Source organism: Python bivittatus, unplaced genomic scaffold (assembly GCF_059951505.1).
Source record: "Python bivittatus isolate LINGU-HERP-01145 unplaced genomic scaffold, Pbiv_v1 ctg000700_np1212, whole genome shotgun sequence".
NCBI classification, from domain to species: Eukaryota; Metazoa; Chordata; class Lepidosauria; order Squamata; family Pythonidae; genus Python; species Python bivittatus.
Window position 1 is genome coordinate 62,296,041 of NW_028277098.1, and position 22,250 is coordinate 62,318,290.

At 39.4% G+C, this 22,250-nt stretch overlaps 1 protein-coding gene across 1 annotated transcript; it reads right to left on the minus strand.

The window, feature by feature from the left end:
- Positions 1 to 329: 329 nt before the first annotated feature.
- On the minus strand, positions 330 to 21,979 carry NUAK2 (NUAK family kinase 2). The gene is made up of 7 exons (XM_007428357.3): positions 21,674 to 21,979; positions 11,931 to 12,051; positions 10,092 to 10,243; positions 8,103 to 8,168; positions 6,067 to 6,186; positions 5,531 to 5,663; positions 330 to 3,614 (listed from the first exon to the last, which is right to left on the minus strand). Exons 1-7 carry the CDS (start codon positions 21,878 to 21,880, stop codon positions 2,479 to 2,481), a joined length of 1,935 nt encoding a protein of 644 aa, XP_007428419.1. The 5' UTR covers positions 21,881 to 21,979; the 3' UTR covers positions 330 to 2,478.
- Between the last annotated feature and the right edge of the window lie 271 nt (positions 21,980 to 22,250).

The window sequence follows — 22,250 nt, forward strand, 5'->3', positions numbered from 1 at the left end:
GGGGGCTGAGCTTCTGTTATGGCAGTGTAATATTGCTTTTATTATCTGCCCCCCTTGCCTGCCCTGTGGATGCCTCTGAGCAACAGCAGGGACGGATTTCAAATTGGACAAGATGGCAGATGTAATAGGTGGATCCCTACTGTACAAATGTGATAAGAGCATGAACATACAAAAGGAGGAAGGTTGTACCACAATACTCCATTTGCTCTCTCTCCTGTTTGGACCCCTGCCCCCCCGCCCTTCACAGACACTGCTGGCAGAAAGTTAAAAAAAGGCTGGCCTGGGCAGAAAAACAATAGGAACAGTAACTGACAACATCAACACACAATTCCTTATTTTTTTTAATTATTTCTTCCATAACCATTGCATCAATTTATGAGCAGACAAAAAGTTCTGGTCCCACTTTGCTAGATTTAAATTAGCTTCTCTGGATGGAAGAACAATATTTTATAAGGCAGTACTTTGAAGGCCACCCAGAAAATACATGGCAAGATAGTGCAACTGGCACTTAAGAATCCAAAATACTACAAGATGGAAACGTTTTACAGATCACCTTCTTCTGACTATGAATTCATTATATTGCCTTTTAAAAAAAGGCTACCATCTTTATTTTTAAAAAAAACTTTTGTCAAGTTCATATTGGTCAAAAAGGCAGTATTTTAAAATACTCAAGGGCAAAGATTCACTACTTTGAGAACAGAACCAGGTTTAGCCTTCTACAAAAATCCAGAAATCATTAGGCAAAAATAAAAGACATTTGTTTTCCCGTATTTCCACTGTCATCTAGCAGTCATATTGTTTTTCTGCAACCTAAATATAGAAGGCACAGACATCTGGACAAAATATATGGACTGGATTCTTGAAACAGGTTAACTTTAGGAAAGCCACAGAATGAGACTTTTTGCCCTTTCCTTCCTTCCAGTAACTTTCAGGAGGGTCACTTGAACAGCAAAGAGATCCTTTGGGGAACGTGGGGAACATCAGGAAATTCAGGGAAGGGTATTTTCCTATGCTAAGTAAACATTTCTTGGGTTCTAAGTCATCTTTTAAAAGGCAACTATATTTACTGTATTTTGGAAGGACTTGATGCTCGCTTCTTTAAAAACTTGCTATGCCTACTACTAACAAACATCTCTTTCCCCATAAAAGGAGTTTCATCTGGCCCTCATTGTCCTGGCCTTTTAGATTCCATATTCTAGTTCAGACTTAATTATATGCATACACATTTCTGGAAACACGAATGCCTGTTTTATTTGGAAGCTTCAGGAAAATTCACTTTACAGCACAGTTGGGCTACTTTTTGCGTTCTCTTTTGGGAGGAGCAAAAAAATGCCCCATATTTTAGTCACTTTTTTAATCAAGATCAAAGCAAAGTGTTCTTGTCTGCTAAAAAGTAAAAAAAAACAGAAATGAGAATAGAGGAGAATTTTGAACTCCTCTGTGCCTTTACTATATCCAGTTCTTACCAAAACATCTAACTAATCAGTCTTTCCTGCATGATTCCCTCCATATATGTTGGGCCATCACTCCCATTTTCCTCAGCCAGCATGCCTACACTGATTGGAAATTATGGCAATTGTAGTCTAACAAGAGGAGGCCCACTGGGGAAACCTGCTCTAAGTTTTATTAACTCTTTTGTGGCTTAACTAAAGAAATGAATGTTATGTTCAGCTTTATGGAGGATGCCCAGAATTCTATTAGTGAGCCCCTTTTCACTGCCATTTCAGTCCAAGTATATCAGGGTAATTGGAATTCTAAATATATAGTGCAGATACCCTCCAATGAGACAGAATTTTAGTTTTTCAAACAATAGTTGTTCCTTTCTAAGTACCTTGCCTTAATCCTTTTCCCCTTTGGAGGCATTTCTAACTCATTAACTTCTTTGTGCAATTAAAGAAACACAGTGCAAACAAAATCATCACTCCAATCACTAAGATTAGAGATGATCATCAGGGTCTGTTTGGAGAGACAAAGGCTGTTCAGGAGAATGTTACTGGACTTAGTTGCTCATGACTCCAATTCAGTGTTTTTTTGTTGATGATGCTGGGAGAAAAAAAAATTACATCCCTTTTAGTCCATTACTCTACAGATAACAGATGCCCTCCCATTTTTCCCCAAGTACTCCAGGCCCATTACACTGTTTTTACTTTTTTCCTACATCCACTGCCCTTCTATCAACATATCTTTTCCTCTCTCCAAACATACATCCATACCCTGTTATACCATTTTACAGGCAATGTTAAGAATGTAAACATTCCTTTACATTCTGAGAACAAACAAGGAATATGTAAAAATAAATATATTTCCAGCCAATTGCACTTCCAGCCCTGTCAGGGAGAAGACAAAGGCTACTGAAAGTTCTTTATCCATTTGAATGGGAAGTGCAAATTGTTTGGAGAATGCCAGAATCTGGGCTGTAAAACATCTTTGCCATAATTAGCAAAGGTGTGTCAGTGGTCCTGACTGACAATGAGGCCATCAGCTCAGTTTCATGCTGATAGTCACAGCCCGTTTGTAGACTTCAGTGACATTATCACAGTCTGCCAGAGAGAAACAACTGTCTGCAAGGGGTTTTTGGCACTGAGTCACTGTCCAGCGTCGGAGTCGGCGGCTCTTGGTTTCCCCATCTCCCTCCTCCAGCTGCAGGAGGTCATCTGCAGAGACAGAGCCACGCATGGAGACTCCTCCACTTCCTGGCATTCGATCGGGCAAATCAAGCTGGTCAAAGGACTCTGTGGAAAGGATGCTGTCCTCACTCACAGCGCTGGATGGGCAAATGCGAGAGGCTAGGGACAGCTTGGGCAAGATGACCTCAGGGAACATTGGGAAGACTTTGGCTGGCACACCATCAGACTCAGTGCTGCTGGAGGAGTACTTGCCATTGTGTTTCAAAATACCTTTCCGCCTGGCCTGATTGTCACTGGAGGTCTGAGTGGAGGAGGGAGTGCCCACAAAGACACTGGCATTGAGGTCTATGTTTTCAGAGTCCAAAACATCTGCAAATTCACTACGGTCCGAAGATGAGTAATAGCCAGACTCTCTCTTCTGTGGCTTTTTCAGAATTCCTTTCTTGGGCATTGGGGGGATGGCTATAACACCTTCTGTATTGCAGGCCAAGGATCTGGAGGACAGGACACAAGCTACATCAAGCGCAGGCCTAGTATTATCTTCTTTCTGCACATCAAGAGGAGCTACCACAGCCAAAGGACTCTGGGACTTCTCACAAGAGTTTCTCTTTTTCAAGATGCCCTTAGGTCTCTTCAGGATTGATTTGGATTGGTTCTCTGGAGCTAGGCCTGTTTCTTGCAGAGCATGAGACACATCGTTCTCCTTTTTTGACTTCTTGAGTGAACGCTGCTTCTCCAGCGTGACACCAGGGATGTGTTGCTTGAAGAAGCAGCGCATCTTGGAGCCATTTTCAAACAAAGGCCTGGAGGAGCGGCGAAGCCAATCTGCAACAGTAGCCAACGTGGATTCATCCTCTCGCGAGGACTCCTGTTCCCCAACTGGTACTCTGTAGCCCCAGTTGACCCACCAATGGCTGGCTATGTCCTCAATGGTAGCTCGGCGTTCTGGATTCACCATTAGCATCCACCGGATCAGGCCACAGGCATCTGCAAATCAAAGAAATCATATGAGATGTACAGATAGGGGGTACGCTTCATTTCTCAGAACTCATTTCTAACTTCACTACCACAGGAAGAAAAGGTCCTATTTCAGCTAATGACCTGGACTTACTATCCATCAGATACCCAAAAGCTACAGCTATGAGAATGTACAGACCTTACATTCACAGAAGCATAGTGGTAATTCAAGGCATGAAGTCCAGCCTGCTGCTCAGTGCAAAATTCAAATTAAAGTATCCTATACAAATGGCTGTCCAGCCTAAGCCTCGCTTAAGAATTGGTTTTACTGTCAAGCTTCTCTTACTATACAAAGTTTTTCCTGACACCTCTGTGATGACAAAGAACAGATCTTGACTTTTCTCTCTTCTTTTTCAGTATCTGAAGCAGGTGATCTCTCCTCATAGGACTTTATTCCTGGATTTTTTATCGTTCTCATTGCCCTTTCTGAATCTGTCTATCTGTCTGAAGCTGCAATATCCTGAATAGGATACAGTATTCTTTTTTTTTTTTTTTTTTTTAAGAAAAATCATTTAAAATATCTATTAATATAAAATTTAAAAAACACAATCAAGAAGAAAAAGGAAAGTAAGAAAAAAAGAAAAGAGATTTACAAGTGCTATAAGTTGGAATAAAAAATTCAAAGTAACATTAGATTAGTACTGTGTATTAAAATACCTTGTAACAATTCAGAACTTCAGAATATTATCAGAATCAATGTATGCACTGACTACAATAGCCAATTGTAAGTAAAAAAAAAAGAATTCAAAGATTTTTGTCTGATCTAAGAACTCCATCCTTATTTAGCAAATTAAACAAAAACTTAGATATTAAAGCCTTACATTAAAAGAAACTCAAACTTTGAATATGATACAAGCCTATATGTAGAATTATAATTCAGAAATGGTATCTGATTTGTTTCTCAAATATGAATTTATTTTTTACACTAATGCTTACTCCCACTACTTAATTTGCCATTCTTCTATGGAAGAAATTATACCTGATTTCCAATGAAAAGCATAATGTGTCCTGGCAGTTGTTACCATATATAAAGCCAACTCAGTATACTTCATGGAAATATAAGGTTTGGTCATGTTTAACAGAGAAACAAATGATTGGAAAGTAATTTCAACCTTTAATTTTTTTCAGTGTATAATAAATTATCTTCCAGAACAGTTGGGCATTACAACATTGGCATCAAATATGGAAGACTGTTCTAACCTGATTATTGCATTTATAACAATTTTTAGAAAATGAGTTATTTTAGCAATCAGTACTAGAGTAATATACCATCAATAGAACATCTTGCACTGGTTTTCTTGAAATGTAATATTCTTGGTGAATTTAATGCTTCTCTTCCATTGATGTCCCTGCTGTAGCACGTCAATTGTCCTATTTAAATTCTGCACCATTTAATCATACAATCTTTAAGGGTTGATAAATGAGCTCCAGCAAATGTTTTTAGTTTTTTGTTACAAGTTTTTCAAATTCAGTCAAGTCTTTGAGTATTCCATCTTGTTTTTGTAATTTCTCTAGAATATTTATGCAAAGCACCTGAAGAGCCACTCCCTCAACAGAAGCAACCCAGCCATTAAACAACATAACCTAATCTGTATAATCTGCAGATGGCTTGATAATACAGTTTGAAATGTGGTATTGCCAATCTGCCTCATTCTTTTATTAAACTTAATCCTTGGCCGTTTTGGACCATATAGTTTTCTCTGCCACTATTTTAATATCTTGTTTTCAATTCTTACTGGAATCACCTGAAATAGAAAGTTAAGCTTCGGAAAAATACTCATTTTTATCACTGCAAGGGATACAGTACTCAAAGTGTTGACTGATTAATACAAAATGGAATGGAACAACTCCCTAGGCAGAAAACCGCTAATCCTGTTTCCACTTACCTGAAAGTTTGGTGGGTTCTTTGTAATCTCCCCTTGTAATCTGTTTCACCAGTGTCTTGTAATCATGGCCATCAAATGGCATTGTGCCATGGATCAAAATATAGAGAAGAACACCAAGGGACCAACTGTCAACCTGCAAATATAAAAGCCAGCTGTTAACTTGCAGCCAGTCTACCCAAGGAATAGAACTGTTCCTTGATCTTTATGTTGGCAACAGCTATCACCATCAAGAAGTGCAAATAAGAATGCCTTGGCCTGATCACTGCTGATAAAATAGCAATGACACTGTCTCAGGATGTACCTTGGCTGCAAATAGCACTATGGAGCCAGTTGTTTCTTGCCATCAATTTTCCCCAAAACATCCAACAGGGTTGTTAAATGCAACATGCATGGCCAGGTGCATGATCTTGCAACAGTTAAGTATTCAATGGGAAGAGCCAGGAATTTCAGCTATGACTGTTTTGCAGCTTGAATAACATTAATAGTCCAAATGCTTCTCCAGTATTGAGGAATTTTTATTTTATCAGTTCTCTTACCTCAGGTCCTTTGTAAGGCCTTCCGTTAACTATCTCAGGAGATGCATAGAGTGGACTGCCACAGAAGGTGTGAAGAAGCCTATCTTGTTGGAAGACATTGGAAAGGCCAAAGTCTGCAATCTATGGTGAGGAAGAACAATCCTGGATTAATGCTGTTTACTACCAGAAGACAAATAGCAAGGATTTCCTTTAAAGTAAGTCTTACTTACCAACCCCAAATCAACTAGAATTGTATTTTTACAGAAGCCTTTCAGTTTCCTGCATTGTCCACATAAACACAAGCTATCTGACCTTAGATTTCGAACCAACATAAGTATATGTAGTTCAGGGTTGAACTGTGGAGTCCTTGGCGTTCTCTGAGCTTGGTTGTTTCCTTGCAGACATTTCGTTACCTAGCTAGGTAACATCTTCAGTGAACCCCAAGGATTCCCTAGATTTAGAGTTGTCAAATGCTAATTTTGGCAACAGAATAAGCACCTTGTTCTTATTGTTTACTTATGGTAAATATGTATGGTGGCCTTTTAGTCAGGCTTGAAATCTGAACCTATTGTCACAAATGACAAGCTACTACCTATAAAGCAAGAGATCTTTTCCCTTCAAATATATAGTAAAGACAGGTGGATCATACTAGCTCTCCTCCCCTTACAATTATCCTCTGCCTTTCATCACTGAATGGCAGCACAAATAAAATAAGGTGACCTTTTTTCCCCACAGTGAAGAAATACCTGCACTTGTTGGACTTAGACCTGTTGGGAATATTAAGGTAGCCTTTGAGGTGGAAGATATGAATGCTAACAACAAGCTCTCTTTCTATAGTGAGAGAACCACTTTGTTGAGTGCACACCAGAACTTTAAGATCAGTTTAGCTGTGACTCCTGTTCTATTAGTCTGCTATCCCTCAACAGTAAGTATTTGCTAATGCCACCACCATCATGTTCCCTCATGCAGCCCACAGCCAATCAGATGAGCCAGATGGTACAGCACATGTTTTCAGAGTTTGTGATTTCAGAACAGCTGATTGTCTGGGCAACATAAATTGGGGCCTAGGCCCAGCAACATGTGCAGCAAGGGTCAAAGTGAGCAAGATGGCAGCCACACCATCACAATGGAAACCCTACCCTTATGTGTATGCAATGCTGACACAATCTGGTACCCTCAATCTGTGCTCAACTATAAATTCTTTATACCCAGTGGCCCACCTGACATGTTGGCTAATGGCAATAAGCATTTTCAGATATGCAACTGGATTATTTGATCTAAAAAACTGTTTTCAAAGTTTCTATCACTGTCCCATAAATGTTTTCCTTTTCTTTTTCTTAAACAAACCACATCATTTTCTTCTTGTATTCTACTTTGCCAAGAGTCCCTATGTACTTTAATTCTTCATATCAATCTGCCTGTTTAGGAGAAGAGAAGCTAGAATTCCTGGCAAACACTAGGTATTTTTAATCGTTTCATTGTTAAAGGATCCAAGTAACCCAAAATAAATGGTCAAATCAAGGATTTGGACAACAGCATTTTCTTGTTTTCTGAAGCCATTAAAAAAAGGTAGGACTCAAATTTCCCTTCTGCAACTCTGAAATCTAATAGAAACAGATGGCAGTGCATAACGTAGAACTGTCAATGCCCCACTGGCATAGTTTGAAGGCACAGAATATATCAACATTGCTGAAAGTAGCCACTTCTGAAGCTGTCTGTGAATCTTAATGTTTTGAAATCCATGAAATAAATGAACATTGTCAAACCATAAATATTCAGTCTTACTGCCTAACTAGCCTATGACATCATGCAAGCTCTAAGTTGACTTAGAACATTTTCACACTGGAAGGCTGAACATACCAGCTTCCCAACTAAAATCCATTGTATCAATATAAATACCAGCATTGGAAATATCTGCATTTGTAGGAGAGGATTGGAATTCATCACATACTATCCAAACCTTTCAAAATTGCTATTTTAAATTGTCCTTACATAATACTTTAAAGTTCTCCAATAAGTACCATAGGAAAGAGGTGCTCATATCCATTCCAACTTACTTTGATGTTTCCATTTGCATCTAGAAGAATGTTTTCTAACTTCAGATCTCTATGAACAATTCCATTCTGTTGGGAGAAAAAACAGAAGCTTGTTTTTTTCCTGTTAGAAAAGAAAACAAAGACATGCTGGAAGGCTATCTCAGTTCATCCCACCTAGTTTTATATCATATATTAGTAACATGCTTAAAGATCTGTTTTTCTGTGAAGTAAAACACTAAACCAGACAGAGGTAGAAATGTTAAGTAAAACATATACACATCGTATGCATACTAAGTAAAGAAGGGAGAGTAATATGGAATAACAAGAAGCCTCCTGCTAAGAACTATTTTGTACCTCTGAATAAAGATGCTTACATTCAAATCTATGGTTTTCTATGCAAACAATATAATTTGAGTGTGTGATTGTGTGGGAGTAGTAGTAGTAGAACCCCCTGCACAATTGTTGCTAGCTAATGCAGATGAAATCACAACAAAGGAAACCCCCCCATAATGCTTACAAAATCCTTCAGTGAACTGTTTCCTTTTGCTATTGAGAATTCCCCACATTGGATGATGTGGAAAAATGCCAAATTTCTTATTCTAGTACATTTTGTTGCAAAGAACAAGCTGTTGTCAGTTTCTAAACATGTCCTAAGACAATGGAACTAGTTGCAAATGAATGCAGTATGTTCCCACCCACTGCCCACACTCATCTGTAGTCCTTAACATTCCTGGAGCCCCAACATTACTTCCTAAGATAGAGAAAAGAGTCTAAAAATCTACATTTCTTCCCTCCTCCCTACAAGAACAAAGCTTGCAAAATAAGAACAGTAAATGTCTAGAATTCCAAGCTGACAAGTTGTGTATGAAGCAGGTTATCCAAGTTGGACCTTAGTTGGTTGCATTACGTTTTCCCTTGACTTTCAAATGCATGGAAGTAGGTGCTTCCCAATATAACAAGTGATTAATTTTTGGCATGTAATTTGAAAGCTGCTGGGCAAAATAAAAGAATTAACTTGACAATTTCAAGGCTACTTTTTCTAAGGCCAAAGGAAGATTGCTCAGGCTCCATTACCTTGAAGAGCACTCATACTCAATGATGGAAAATTTTGATATCTCTCTGTTGTCTTTCCCATTAAAAACCCATACAAAACAGGATAATACTGGAAAGGGTTTTTTTGCTGTATTCCCTTTATAGAGCAACACATCCAAGTTTCTTCAGTGCCCTTCTTACTTAAAGTAAAGGAGAACTCAAATCTTACATTATCAGGTTTTTTTAATCCACTATTTCATGTCTCTATGATTTTCCTGAGGGTAAACCTGAAGTTCGTACTACTCTGACTATCCTTATTGGGAAAGCATTCCCAATGCTTTTAGGAGGACATAACACCCAGTAGGCCAAAATCTCCCAGCCTAATAATTCTGACCTGCTAGCACAGACTTTACTGTAGGTGTGCTGTCCCTAACGCAGAAGCTCACAGGTCCATCCATAGGACCAGATGGAACATTCTGAATATCACCACAATTGCCCAGCTTGTGCAGATTTTGTATGTAGACAGGAACCTTAATATACAATCCTTTTTTTTTTTCACTTTGAGGAGGAGGTTCACCCTCTAATGTTTACATCCTCAGTAACATAAGGAGGAAATTCATCCTCCTATGACAGCTAAAAATGAGAAAATGGTTCAATTATTAATGTTGCCCATGCATATAAACGCCCAAGGATGCTGCATAACAATGTTATTAATTAATCTACCTGGAATAGATGTGTGCTCCGTATTAAACTAATAAAGCATTACTCTGCTAAAAGGGAAAACGGGGGAAAAAAAACCCCCTATTGTGCTTTTGATACAATGCAGGAAAGTGAAACTCATGGATCCCAATGGTGATGAGAGGATATTTAAATAGGTGGCTATATTTCAGCTTTCAACCATTTTAAGTAACTAGATGTAAAATATGCACATGAAAATATAAATTGAAATATTTAAGTAGGTTATCAATTTTCACTAACCTTATGACAATAATAGATTGCTGACACCACTTGCCTGAAGAAGTGCCGAGCTTCCTGCTCCGTCAGTCTCTGGCGCTCACTAATGTAGTCATAAAGATCTCCCTTGCTAGCATATTCCATCACAATGACAATCTTGCTACTGTTTTCAAATACTATATAAACAAGAACAGAAAAAAAAAAATTAGGGCCAACTGTAAAGAATTCCAGATATCTTAATGCCAAATTCTTCTGATAATAAACCTGTTACTTTAGTTCCTGTCCTGACCTGCAGGCTTATATACTTGTGCTGATGTGTGGTCTATAGTCTTATTTCAGTTCATGATCAAAGCATCCCTACCAGATGCTTTTAATGTAAAGCAAATGGTAGCTTTTTTTAAACAAAGACATTCAGATATATTAACAAGTAGTTTAACACTTGTCTTTTTTAACTGCTGCAGTAAGTACTGTAGCAGGTAAATTAGATTTAAGTTGAATGAATTTCCTCATTAGGAAACACCATCAGCTGTGACTAAAACAAAAATTTGCTTCACAGATGGTACCACCACAAGGCATGTAGGCTGCCAAAGAATTGCAGGGATCAGTAACTGGATACCATCTCTTAATTCATTGCTGAATATAATAATGGTTTACATTTAGACCAGGGTCATGCTATTTCTTCTACCATTTAATATCTTGCCTATGTTAGTTCTGGATTACAATACTAGCAATAATGCAGTTAAAAAATTAAGATGATGTGATCAAAGCTGCCCAGTTTTCATGTGTGACACATGTGTGATGCACATAAAAAAAAGGGGGGGTGCCTTGATGGCACAATCATGGCCATCGTCTTGACTTTTTTGACCACATCTCGTGGACACTCCTGCAATAATCAAAATGATACTTTTGAAATGTTAACCTTTCTATTTCATGTTTAACAATACACCTTATGATTTCTCACCTACATTTGCCTTCATAATATTATACATAGTTCCTATACAGTGAAGTTGCCCAGACTCAATGTACTTTATTCCCAGTCCCAAAATCATAAGAATCAACTGGTATTCAGAACATGTACAAGTTATTTTGTACACAAAAATAAAATAAAAGTCAAAGAGCAAATACTAAACAGTACTAAAAAGTGGAAAGAGAAATTTTCAGTGTGGCTGTGTTTCACTTCTCCACCTGTACCTCAGGCAGAAGCTCCCGAACCCCCTCCCTTGTATTTTGCTGGTGAAGGACAGCATTTATTTATGTCTTATGTGGTCAGTACTGCTTGAAGAGAAAATCTTGGTATTTCTTTTCCTCCCCATACTATACATTTGGCCTCCTAATCAAGAGTGACAAAACCAGTTTAAACCCTTCCAGGGCTTTGCCTGAGATGTTCTTATACTTTATACTGCCAGATTTTCAGCTTGTGCCAATATGCAACAGTAAAAAAAAAAATGTTCCTTGCCAAGTGTCTCTTTCAGAACTTTCTACCATCGCTATGTGCAGAGGCCATGGCTGTTTTATTAAGCCACAGGTCAGATAAGTCAATCTTTAATGCTTTATTTTAACAAATTATAGTCCGCCCAGATACCTTTGGCAGTTGGGCCTATTCAAGGTAAAGCATACATAAATAAATCAGTCCACTAAAATATCTCAATTTTGCTATCTTATCATAGCTTACGAATGCTGCATTAAGCAGCTTTAGAACTATAGAGATAAAAATGGCTACCCGGTCCTAAAAACAGCTACAATTTCTAGAATTCAGTTTCCTCCTTTTCTGAATAGCGAATGGCCTGAAAAACAATTCTGGGACTAACATTCTCACAGAAGACCAATGCATTTAAACTGAGGCTGTGAGCAAAGAATTCTTACCTTCATGAACAGCAATGATGTGGGGATGATTGAGAGAGGACATGATTTCAATTTCTCTTCGGATATGGAGAAGATCCTGCTCATCCTTTATTTTGTCTTTCCGGATAGACTTGATAGCAACCTGGAAATGCAGAATTTCCCCCCAAATTAACAGTGGAGCAATCTCTTGTTTATGCAAGTAAAAAATATCAATGCACATCTTGGATTTTTAAAAATTATTAGATTTGTATCCCACCCAGCTCCAAGCGGTGTACATAATGCTGTTGCCTCCTATTTTGCCCACTGTAACAATTCTGTGAGGTGGTTGGGCTGAGAGAGAGTGACTGGCTCAAAGTCACCCAGGCAGCTTTCATGCCCAAGGGAAGACTAGAACTCAGGGCCTTTCAGTTTCTAGTCCAGCATCTTAACCACTACACAATACTGGCTCTTACTCTGCTTTTATTTTGAGACCCAACATTACTTTAAGTTAAGGAACAAGGGAGTGAATAAATATATTCAGAATAACTAAATGAATGCCTATAAATTCATACTCCTGGGCCTTAGAACCAACATCCATGTCTGGAAGCATAAATTTTGAGAATTCTGTGGTTTTAATTATCTATCTATCTATCTATCTATCTATCTATCTATCTATCTATCTATCTATCTATCTATCTATCTAATGTGATTTATCCCTACCTCAATCCAAGTAGTTTGTATTGAATTGGTTCAGCCCTTAGAAATGTGTGCATTTATGCCGTTAAGATAAAAAAAGGCATAAGAAAGGCAAGAATTTATCTGCTAACCACAAAGATGCCAGCACACTGGCACTTAAAACATTTTGGTTACAGATCGACTCTTCATTTTTAAGTTAAACATCTTTTGTTCTTTTTAAACAAGAATCTGCTCGATTCTTTTCAAAGCAGCAGCTTTGCACAGGCTTAATATGGAGCAGGAATTCTGTGTTTTGGTAGAGTTCTTGCAGTAAAACACACCCAGTGAATGGAAAGTGAACAGAGCACATGACTCCAAATGTCAACAGTTTTATTTGCTACAAATGAAAACATTCTATTACCCCCAGCCATCCATTATGGCTGAAAATAAGTCACTTGGTCAGATTTTTTAAAAAACAATTTGGCACTGAAACAAAGCCATACAGTTCCAGGTAATATTTTCTCTTCTGAACAAATAAATAAAAAAAAGTAGTGAACACAGAACTTCTCCAAGCATAGCCAGCTAGCCAAAATGCTGCAAATCTTAAATAGCAGGAGCAAACTTTCTAAAGTCTGCTCAGATTGCTTTATTATGAAAATTCTTTTACGAGGAAACTAAGGAGAGGAGAGGGAAAGTGAGCACACTAAAGAATAGATGTAGTTAATCCTCTTTCAAAGAGATTGTGAAGACAATGCATGTCTTGGGTTGAATTTTCAACAGAATCCGGCACAACCTCCACATCCTCCCTCAGACAAGAATGCGGAACAGCATTAATCCTGTAAAAGGATCCTGGAAGACACATAATACTAAGTTTCCTGGCAACAACAAGGAAAGGGAGGCCTAGTCTTGCATCCCAAAGGCAGAAATGTTAGAGCTCTCCCATCCAGCCACAATGAACTCAAATTCCTTCTTAGCCATAAAGGGAGAGAGAGGCAGAGGGCATTCAACTCTTCCAAAAGATGGTTGTATTTTTAAGGCATACCCTTTTAAGGCATACCATTCTCAACAACAAAATCATTTGGACTAAGTGTCCCAACTAATGATGATAGAATGAAAAGATGGTTAACCTGCTAGGTTGAATCTTAACTTGGAATTCTAAAAAGCAAATTCACTTATTCTTGTTAAAGAAAGGATAGTTTTATCAATCACCTGAGATTCAGTTCACTCAGATGGAATTTCTTTGCATTTCAATGGGTTACAAGCAAAAACTGAGGTGTGTGACTTTGCCCTGGTTCTACTGCTATGAGTATTACTCTTTCTTTCATGTGAAGCTATTTTCAGAAAACTAAGTAGTACAGAAGTATTCATCTGATATTTACACATTAATGTTGGCCACCTTTCTACTGGAAAAGTCTTTGATTCTTTCTTTGGAAGAATGGCCAATTACATTTTGGGAACATTGGTCCAATTTTTGAAATAACTTCGTATATAAAAAGTAACTCTGATGCAGAATTTAATCCTAACTGGAAACCTTTCTTGGATTATAATGTTATATATGGATTTGTGCAACATCCAAAATTTGGCTTCTCTTATCATTAGAATTGCTTCTTCATTTGATCTATACCTTTCAATACTGATCTAATGTATTGTCTACTGTTTATAGCTTTCTTAGTGATTTGAACTGTCTTAACAAAGTACTGTACGTTCACTTGAAAATTCAGTAGGAATAATTACTGGTATCCTATTTCCTGTTTTTTGATATGTTTTGTATCTTTCTCACTTATATCCTTTTCATTTATACTCTTTCAAAATATTTAATAAAATTAATAATAGACTAAAAAAAAAAGTTGGCCACTTCCCACATATGCAAGGTCACTGGGATTGTGGCCACAGCCTTGAGCTGTCTTGTGATCCTTGACTGCATCCCCACCATTTCCTTCCTCTTTAGGATGCGCTGTTGCTTTTTAAAGGAACGTTCCATTTCCAAAATATAAACCAATTATATGAATCTATCATGAATCATCTCTTGCAACAAAAAGATCAAAGAGGTTAGAAGCAGGCCTGCCTTGCAAGGGATAAACTTAGCTCAATAGTAGTATGAAGTGTGATTTTTTTCCTGCAAGCTGAGGGCCACACCTAGCATTTGAGTAATATATAAGGATCCATACTTTCAAGAACTGAGATGAAGCTCCGACAGAAATAAACACCCTCGCCCAATATCTGAAATGTAATTAAGTAAAATAAATTCTAGAACAATTCAAGAGCATGATTACTTCCTATCTATTTCATACTTTTCCTCTTTCTTATACAAAAAAAATCTGGCAGCAAAACTTTTCAAAGAACTCTGGATGCTTTGGAAGGAAAAAAGATTATGTTAGCAGCTCATGAAAGATTACGAAAAGAGAGAAAAATATGAAGGAAAAGCCTTCTAGTTACAGATTTTGTTTCATTCACATTTGTCAGCCTTCTGCAATCTCATGTCTTCTAAATTAAAATGTCCTACTCAACTAACATGTCTAATTAAGAATTTGTTTTAAAAACTATAGGAGTCAACTAGTCTGTGGGGGGGGGGGGTAGGGAGAGACACAAATGAACAACTAGTGCAAGGGAGGTCTGCAGCAGAGGATAGGAAATAGTATCCTGCAGAGGCTTTGATTCACAACACCAATAAGCACATGGGCAATGAACTGCATCACTATAAACAACTCCAATGGTCAGTGATTTTGAGATTGTGGTCCAAAGTATCTGGAAAGCAGCAGCTTTCCTTTCTCTGGTTTATACTGTACAGAACTAAGTGCAAGCCTCTTTCATTAAATGGCCTTTGTGCTAAGTTCAAGGGTTCAATCTCCAACTCTTCCCACCTCACTGCCTCACCATTTGGATAGGTTTCTGGAATGTGCATTGTTGTTGGGCAAAGCCTTTTCTGGTAAACAAGTAGTTGCCTTCTCTCAACCTATAAAGGTCCTCATCAAATCCATTTCTGAAATCTGAAACCCCAAACTACACTCTCAACTGACTCAGAAATGTTTCCTCTAAGCTAGGCAGAATTGCCCTAGAAGTTTAGAAATTAAGATTGCATGAAGTGATCAGAGCTGCTGGTGTTGAAGCACCACTTATACCCTCATTCTCAGTACAGTTGTCCAAGAATACATCTCCCAGATTCTGTTCAGAAAAGAGACAGATCTTTGAAAATGGCCCAGAAAAAAGGGACAAGTACCCCTGAGTTATGTTCCATGTCTTATTGGGACGATACTAAAAACTACAAGCTGCAAAGCCAGTTGTTCATATGAACGTCCCTAATCTGGTATCTTCAACATGTATTGGACTACTGCTTTCATCATCCTGAGCCAACATAGCCATAGGCTGTATTGGTTGCACGTTGTGAGACCTGCGATCCAACATACCAAAGACACTAATTTAACAAAGACTGGTTTTTACTTTTTCTGCTACAAATTACATACAATATGCTGTTAAGATTCAAATTTTGTGCCTTCTGTCAATCTCCTTTCCCTCCCCCAACATGGTATTTAACTATGGTGTCCTAACTCATATGGCTCCTCTTTAACAACTTTGATCCTAGAAAAGTTCACATTCAATATTGAGAATAAAGCACTGTATACTATTTGATGATATACTGTATATGCAAGAATAATCAATATTGTATATCTTTACTGATTTTTACTGAATCTACCATATGATGGAGGGCCTGAACGGGCATGGACTAGAATATTGGAAAGTGGGCTTTAAGACAATCAGCACCATATTCTACTTAAAGACGAGTTGGAATATACAGCCATTTTGTAGAATACAACTGCAAATTATGATTGCAGGTGGACAATCTTTATCACCAGTCAGCTTTATTTGATTGTTACAATTTGGTCTGAGTGCTCACTTCAAATGTGGCTTTAATTATGGTTTTGATGAGAAAGAGATCTTCAACAGGTAATAAAATTTTGCCAGGTGCTTTAGAATCAGTTCCGAATTCTATACATTGCCTTATTCCTAGGAAATCATGCCTTATATCTGGCTGACAAAAGTCCCCCGTGTTTGCTGCTTTCCTAGGTTTTGGGGTTTTTGGGGGGGGGAGAAGTGGAGTGGGGAATTTCTATTTTAAGAAAATCACTCTGCTTTTCTTAACACACAGCTCAACCCCTTGACTGTAAGTACTATATTCTGTTAGCAAAACTATAGAAATCTAGACTTCCAGTTTTATCTGGCGGAGAGCCAAGGACTAAAAGCTACTCTCCCTGGCTTATAGATACAGAATAACAAACAGGAGTAAAAACCAATATGCTTCACCATAGAAGCACTCTGCAGTTTCTAACAGAAAAACAAGGCACTCAATTTCTTTACACAAGCAATGCAGGGTCATTACGGCAGTTAATAGCTTTGACAACAAATGGAAAGTAAAAAGTAGGACATTTTGAAAAATTGCATGTATAAAAGTTTGTTAGTTGTTTAAGCTACACCATATCCTATGTGAGAACTGTTGATTTTAAGTCTGTACTCCTACACTGGTTTGGTAAATACAGGATTTATTTCCTTTGATTAGAAACATCACTGAGCAAAGCTTCCTTGGATTTATTAGTAGTGTAACTAGATCTAGACCTAGGGAAAGTAATGTGGCAAGACCATCCACCGAGATAAAATTAATTGGATCAAGACAAAGAATTCTGGGAATTGCAGTCCCAATATTTCCAAAGGCCTTCAGGTCTTATTCTTTATCTATCTTCAGGACTGCCCAACTCCATACCGACTCTGGGCAGCTCACAATATAAAAAATACAAAAAGATAAAACATATGAACGTATGACAAACACATCTAATAAGGGGTTTCATCTACCCTACCACAAGGCCTGGGAAAACAGTCAGGTCTTCAAGGCTTCCTGGAATGTCATGAGGGTGGGAGCCATCCAGATCTCGGGGGGGACCTGATTCCAGGTGCTGTGACAGAGAATGTACTTCCTGGGTCCTGAAAGATGACACTATTTAATCGAGGAGACCTGGAGCACACCCATTCTGTCAGCTCTTACTGCCTGGGCAGACACCACTGGAGATTGGTGGTCCGTCAGATAACCAGGCTCCGGACCATGTACGGCTTTATAGGTAATAACCAGTACCTTGAATCATACCCAGAAGCATACTGGCAACCAGTGCAGCTCACAGCTTGGGCCACTGTATTCTAGACCAGTTGAAGCTTCTGAGTGATCTTCAAGGACAGTCCCAGTAGAGCACACTGCAACAGTTGAACCCTAAGATGACAAGGGTGTGAGTGACTGGAGGGCTGCCTGATCCATGAAGGGTACAACTTGCTCATCAGATGAAGCTGTGCAAAGGCCCTCTTGGCCATAGCTGCCACTTGTAGGTTGGGGAAAGCTGATCCATACAATAACAAGATGTATCTTCTAAACAGAGGTGCCAGTTATCGCGCACACCTTGTTCAACTGAAAGCAAAAGCAACAGTGATATTCAAGTGTATGATTTAAATTCAAATAGGAGCTGCATGATTGGATTAGCAGCACTTATACAGTACTGCAATATGAGTATTTCCCAAGATACTAGCTTTGGGATAAAAAGGTAAAGACTCAGTCAAGTCAAGCTAAGCTCCTGATGATTACTTAGGCACTTCCATGTAGTTTTCTTGGCAACAACACAAAACTGATTTGTCATTGCCTGCTTCAAGAACGTTTGTTTGACTTCTCAGTCTAGCTTAAAGCTCTGGATCTTTTGGTGCCTCCCATTCAAGTGCTTACCAGATTCAACTGCTTAGTTTGTTCCAGGATGAGCCCAGAGAGCATATATAATTCACAGCAGAACTTGTTTCTTTTAATGGGATTTATTTTTAAGTGCCAAAGCTGGAATTTGGTCTGATCTGTGCAAGGATTCTGTGTCCGTTCATAATTCTTTATAAATGTGAGTTCTATGAAGATTTAGTTAAACTGACAGTGTTTCAGTGTGGGTCTTCCGGGCTGGGCACAGAGAGAACTGCTCCTGTCTGTGCTCCTGCACTCTGAAGATGCCGGTCACAGGTGCTGGCGAAACGTTAGGAAACAAAACTTCAAGACCACGGCCACACAGCCCGGAAGACCGACACCAGCCATCGTATGCCGGCCGTGAAAGCCTTCGACAATACATTGACAGTGTTTCAGTTTGAAAACTGTAATAAGCATGTCACATATTTTAGAAGTCTGTATCATTTGGTTTCAGCTATTTCTTTGAAAAAAGCAACATTATAAAAAGAAAGAAGAGGTGACCCATCACTTATAACTTTATCAAACTGGTTAGTTAAGAAAAACCATCTAAAATAGCACATTATCCAGAAATATAATCAAGAATTATCTTTAGATCAAGCAATTGAAACTTAGTGAATCTTAAAGGCCTGAATGTGCAAGTAACAATGTAGTTCCTAGTAGCAGTAATAAAACAGGCAAGTTTCTGAACTTATGGACACTCTTCAGGCAAGCTGGATATTCATTAATTAAATGGAGGAGAGAGAAAAAGCAGCTGGCTTGGATGAAATAGAGATTGGTACGTGGACTTAATTTGACTAACCTGGGCATGGTGCAAAAAAAGAGGTCAAGTTGTACTACCTGCTATTTTTGTTGGTAACCTTATAATATTTATTCTTTCAGGCTAGTATAAACATGCAATCTCTCCTTTCACACGGAAACAAGATCTGTGACTTCAGTCAGCATGACTGGAAGCTGTTTATCTACTCCCCACATCAACACAGCTTACTAATGTGCCAAACCAATGCTGCTGCCACAGAGAATTTATTTCCAAACTTTAGGCCTTTGCTAGCCCTGCTTAAGCAATATATCGTATGTAGGGGTTTATGGAGAGACAAACAATACCATCATGATGAGTTCTTTCAAAAACCTACAGTATTATACTGAATAAAAGCCAAGACATATCCTTTAGGGCAAATTTACATTGTGCTTACATAACCACCCAATGCACATTCTTCTAGCAATGCTAATTTACACAGGAAAAACAAGGTTGAAAGAAAGATATTAGAGACCTTTGGATCTTGCTCTTCTGGATATTGTATCTTCCCCACCCTTTAATTTTCCAGCCAATGAGACTCGCTTTCAGTATTTCAAAAGGCAAGCAGTACACAGGCAGATAATTCATGTCAAATCAATGACATTAAGAAGGTGAGAAGTGGGGAAGAAATAAACACAGCAGCACAGGATGGCCCTCTTTATCCATTCTTTTAAAGGGGAAGGACCTACATCTCGGCCAAAGCAGCCCACAGAATAATCTCAGCCCACCAGGACCACTGGCTCACAAACAGCTTGCCACTATCTCCAAGAAGAAAAGCCACTGCAGGAAGCTTTGCAAGAGAGCTCTAAATTTACCACCCTTGCTCTGATGTAATTGCCCTTAATCCTATCACTCTTCCTCATTAGCCAGAATGATTCAAAGGAGGCATGAGAAGTTTTGCATGGACCTGCCTCACAGCATGTTAATTCACATTATTAAAGTATATTTTGATTAATACGCTTTGCAATTTTTTCCAGTATTTTTTGCGCTACTGCATTAACTTAGAATCCAATTCCTTATCCAGTAAGCTGGGCCATTTACACAGCAAATAAAGTTCAGTATGGAGATCCAAGTCCAACAAAGGCCTTACTTGCCTTTTTTTTTTTTTTTTTTTTGCTAAGCACTATATTAATTTGTGTGCGTGTACATCTTCAAATCGTTGACTGCTGGCTACTGCCTGGACTAGTATTTTAAATATACCACAAATTAACCTCCATGTCTCTTCAACAGGGAAACATTCACTTAAAGCTACCTGCGCAGACATATTTAACCCAACTGAAATGTGTGGATTTTACTTCTGGGTAAACATTAAGAACATCTGGAATGTAACTGTAGATTAATCCAATACACTGTTGCAAAAAAATTCAGGATTTTTTTTTCCTGGCGATACGTATAACAATTAGTATGCAATATAATTAAAATAATTAACCTTCATTATGCAATCCCACTTCTCTTGCCAGCTTTGGATTTTTTTTTTCCTAGCAAAGACTGCTAATCTCCCCCTACCATCAGCAAACTCTGCAGGGTGTAGGTTCCTAATTACTTTCACTGTGCAGCAAAACGCCTCCCCTCTCCAGCCAAAAGCATTCTGCAGAGTACCAGTCCAGATGTAGCAGCCAGTCAGTCCTGCGCTGTTTACCGGGGAGGGGAAAGGAAGGGAAGGAGGTCAATCCTCATTACATCAGCTGCAAGGGGATCATCAGCCACTGCTGCAAAACCACAGCATTCAGTCATGCTAAGGAAAGCGGGGGGGGGGGGGGGAGATTGCTGTTAGTGGGTTACATGGCTTAACAAGCTGGAGGACAAGAAAAGAAGATAAAGCCTGCAGACTAAAGGCAGGAAAGTAGAGAGTTTTCCTTCCCTCACAAGTACACACGCAGGCAGACAAATAGCGGGAAAATTCAAAAGAGTGCTTGGATCGATAAATTTCCCCAAGGTTACCCCTACCAAAAAACATCGGATGGAGACAGGAAAAAGATTCTGAGTGGGTCAGAAGAAAAAAATTAAAGTGGAAAAACATCTGATTGCTTATCTTTCTGATGGCTGTATTACTCTTTCCTGTGCCTTGTGGTTTGTATAGTCTAATCTTTAGTAGCGATTGATTTATTATTTATAATGATTGTTTTAATATATTGTTTTACCTGATTGTTGTACGCCGCCCAGAGTCACTTCTTGTGAGATGGGAGGCTATATAAATCTGATAAATAAACAAACGACTAGCTCAAAAGCAAGGTTTATTCGTTGCCAACAAGTCGCAGACACCAGAGCCGCGACCGCGCACGCAGGTTCCTGGAATACGGGGCCAGAATTCAGGAGGCGCGCGCGTACATGCACAGGTCGCTCGGAGTTTCACTTTCCAGCTGCCCATCCATTAGGCGCACACAAATATACCGAAGCCCCATAAAGCCAGGCTCCTTCTCTAACCTGGCGCTCTGCAGATGTGCTTGGAACACACGGCCCACCATCCCCTGCCAGCCCGGCCCCTGGACCGGGAAGTCGTGCGCTAACACAACCGAAAGGCACCAGATGAGGGAAAGTTGGAAGGAAGCCGCGTGCCCTCCTTACCAGCTTGCCGGATCGCTCCCTCGCCTTCTTCACTTTGCCGTAGGTGCCTTTGCCCAACGTCTCCAGGAACTCGTAGCGGTGCCGCAGATTATGCTTGTGGTAGTGCCGCTTTACCGCTTGCTTTTTCATCGGAGCGCCGGAGGACTGCAACAGCCCATCTTTGAGCGGGGAGACCGCTGGAGCATCGGAAGGCGGGACGCGCTCCATGGCCACCCCCGCCTCCCCGCGGAGCCGACGAGCCAACTCAAGGATCGCCAGCCGACCAGAATCCTACCACCGGCCGGCCGACACAGTGCCAATAAATGCTACAAACCTGCCCGCGTCTGACCCGCCCTCCTGCAGCTATTGGCTGCGCAGTCCCACGTGGGCGCCCGTCTATTTCGCAAGGTGTCGCTGCGCGCGTGGGGGGTGGGTGCGGGGGATAGCTTTGCAGAGGAGACAATGGGCCAATATGAGGAATGTGCGTTCTTTTCGAGGCACTCCACGTGAGAGAAGAAAAACCCATGGAATTCAGTGGGGCCTATTTCCGGGCATGCATATCATCAGGTATGTTAATTCGCACAAGGCGTAAGAAGAA

What these genes read in the sequence shown, in the direction of transcription:
- NUAK2 (XM_007428357.3), bottom strand. Translation starts at nt 21,880, where the DNA reads ATGGAGCGCGTCCCGCCTTCCGATGCTCCAGCGGTCTCCCCGCTCAAA. An exon ending in CAATCTATTATTGTCATAAG is followed by an intron (nt 8,169 to 10,091) that starts GTTAGTGAAAAT and finishes TTCTCCCAACAG; the next exon opens with AATGGAATTGTTCATAGAGA. An exon ending in ATGCAAATGGAAACATCAAA is followed by an intron (nt 6,187 to 8,102) that starts GTAAGTTGGAAT and finishes TCCTCACCATAG; the next exon opens with ATTGCAGACTTTGGCCTTTC.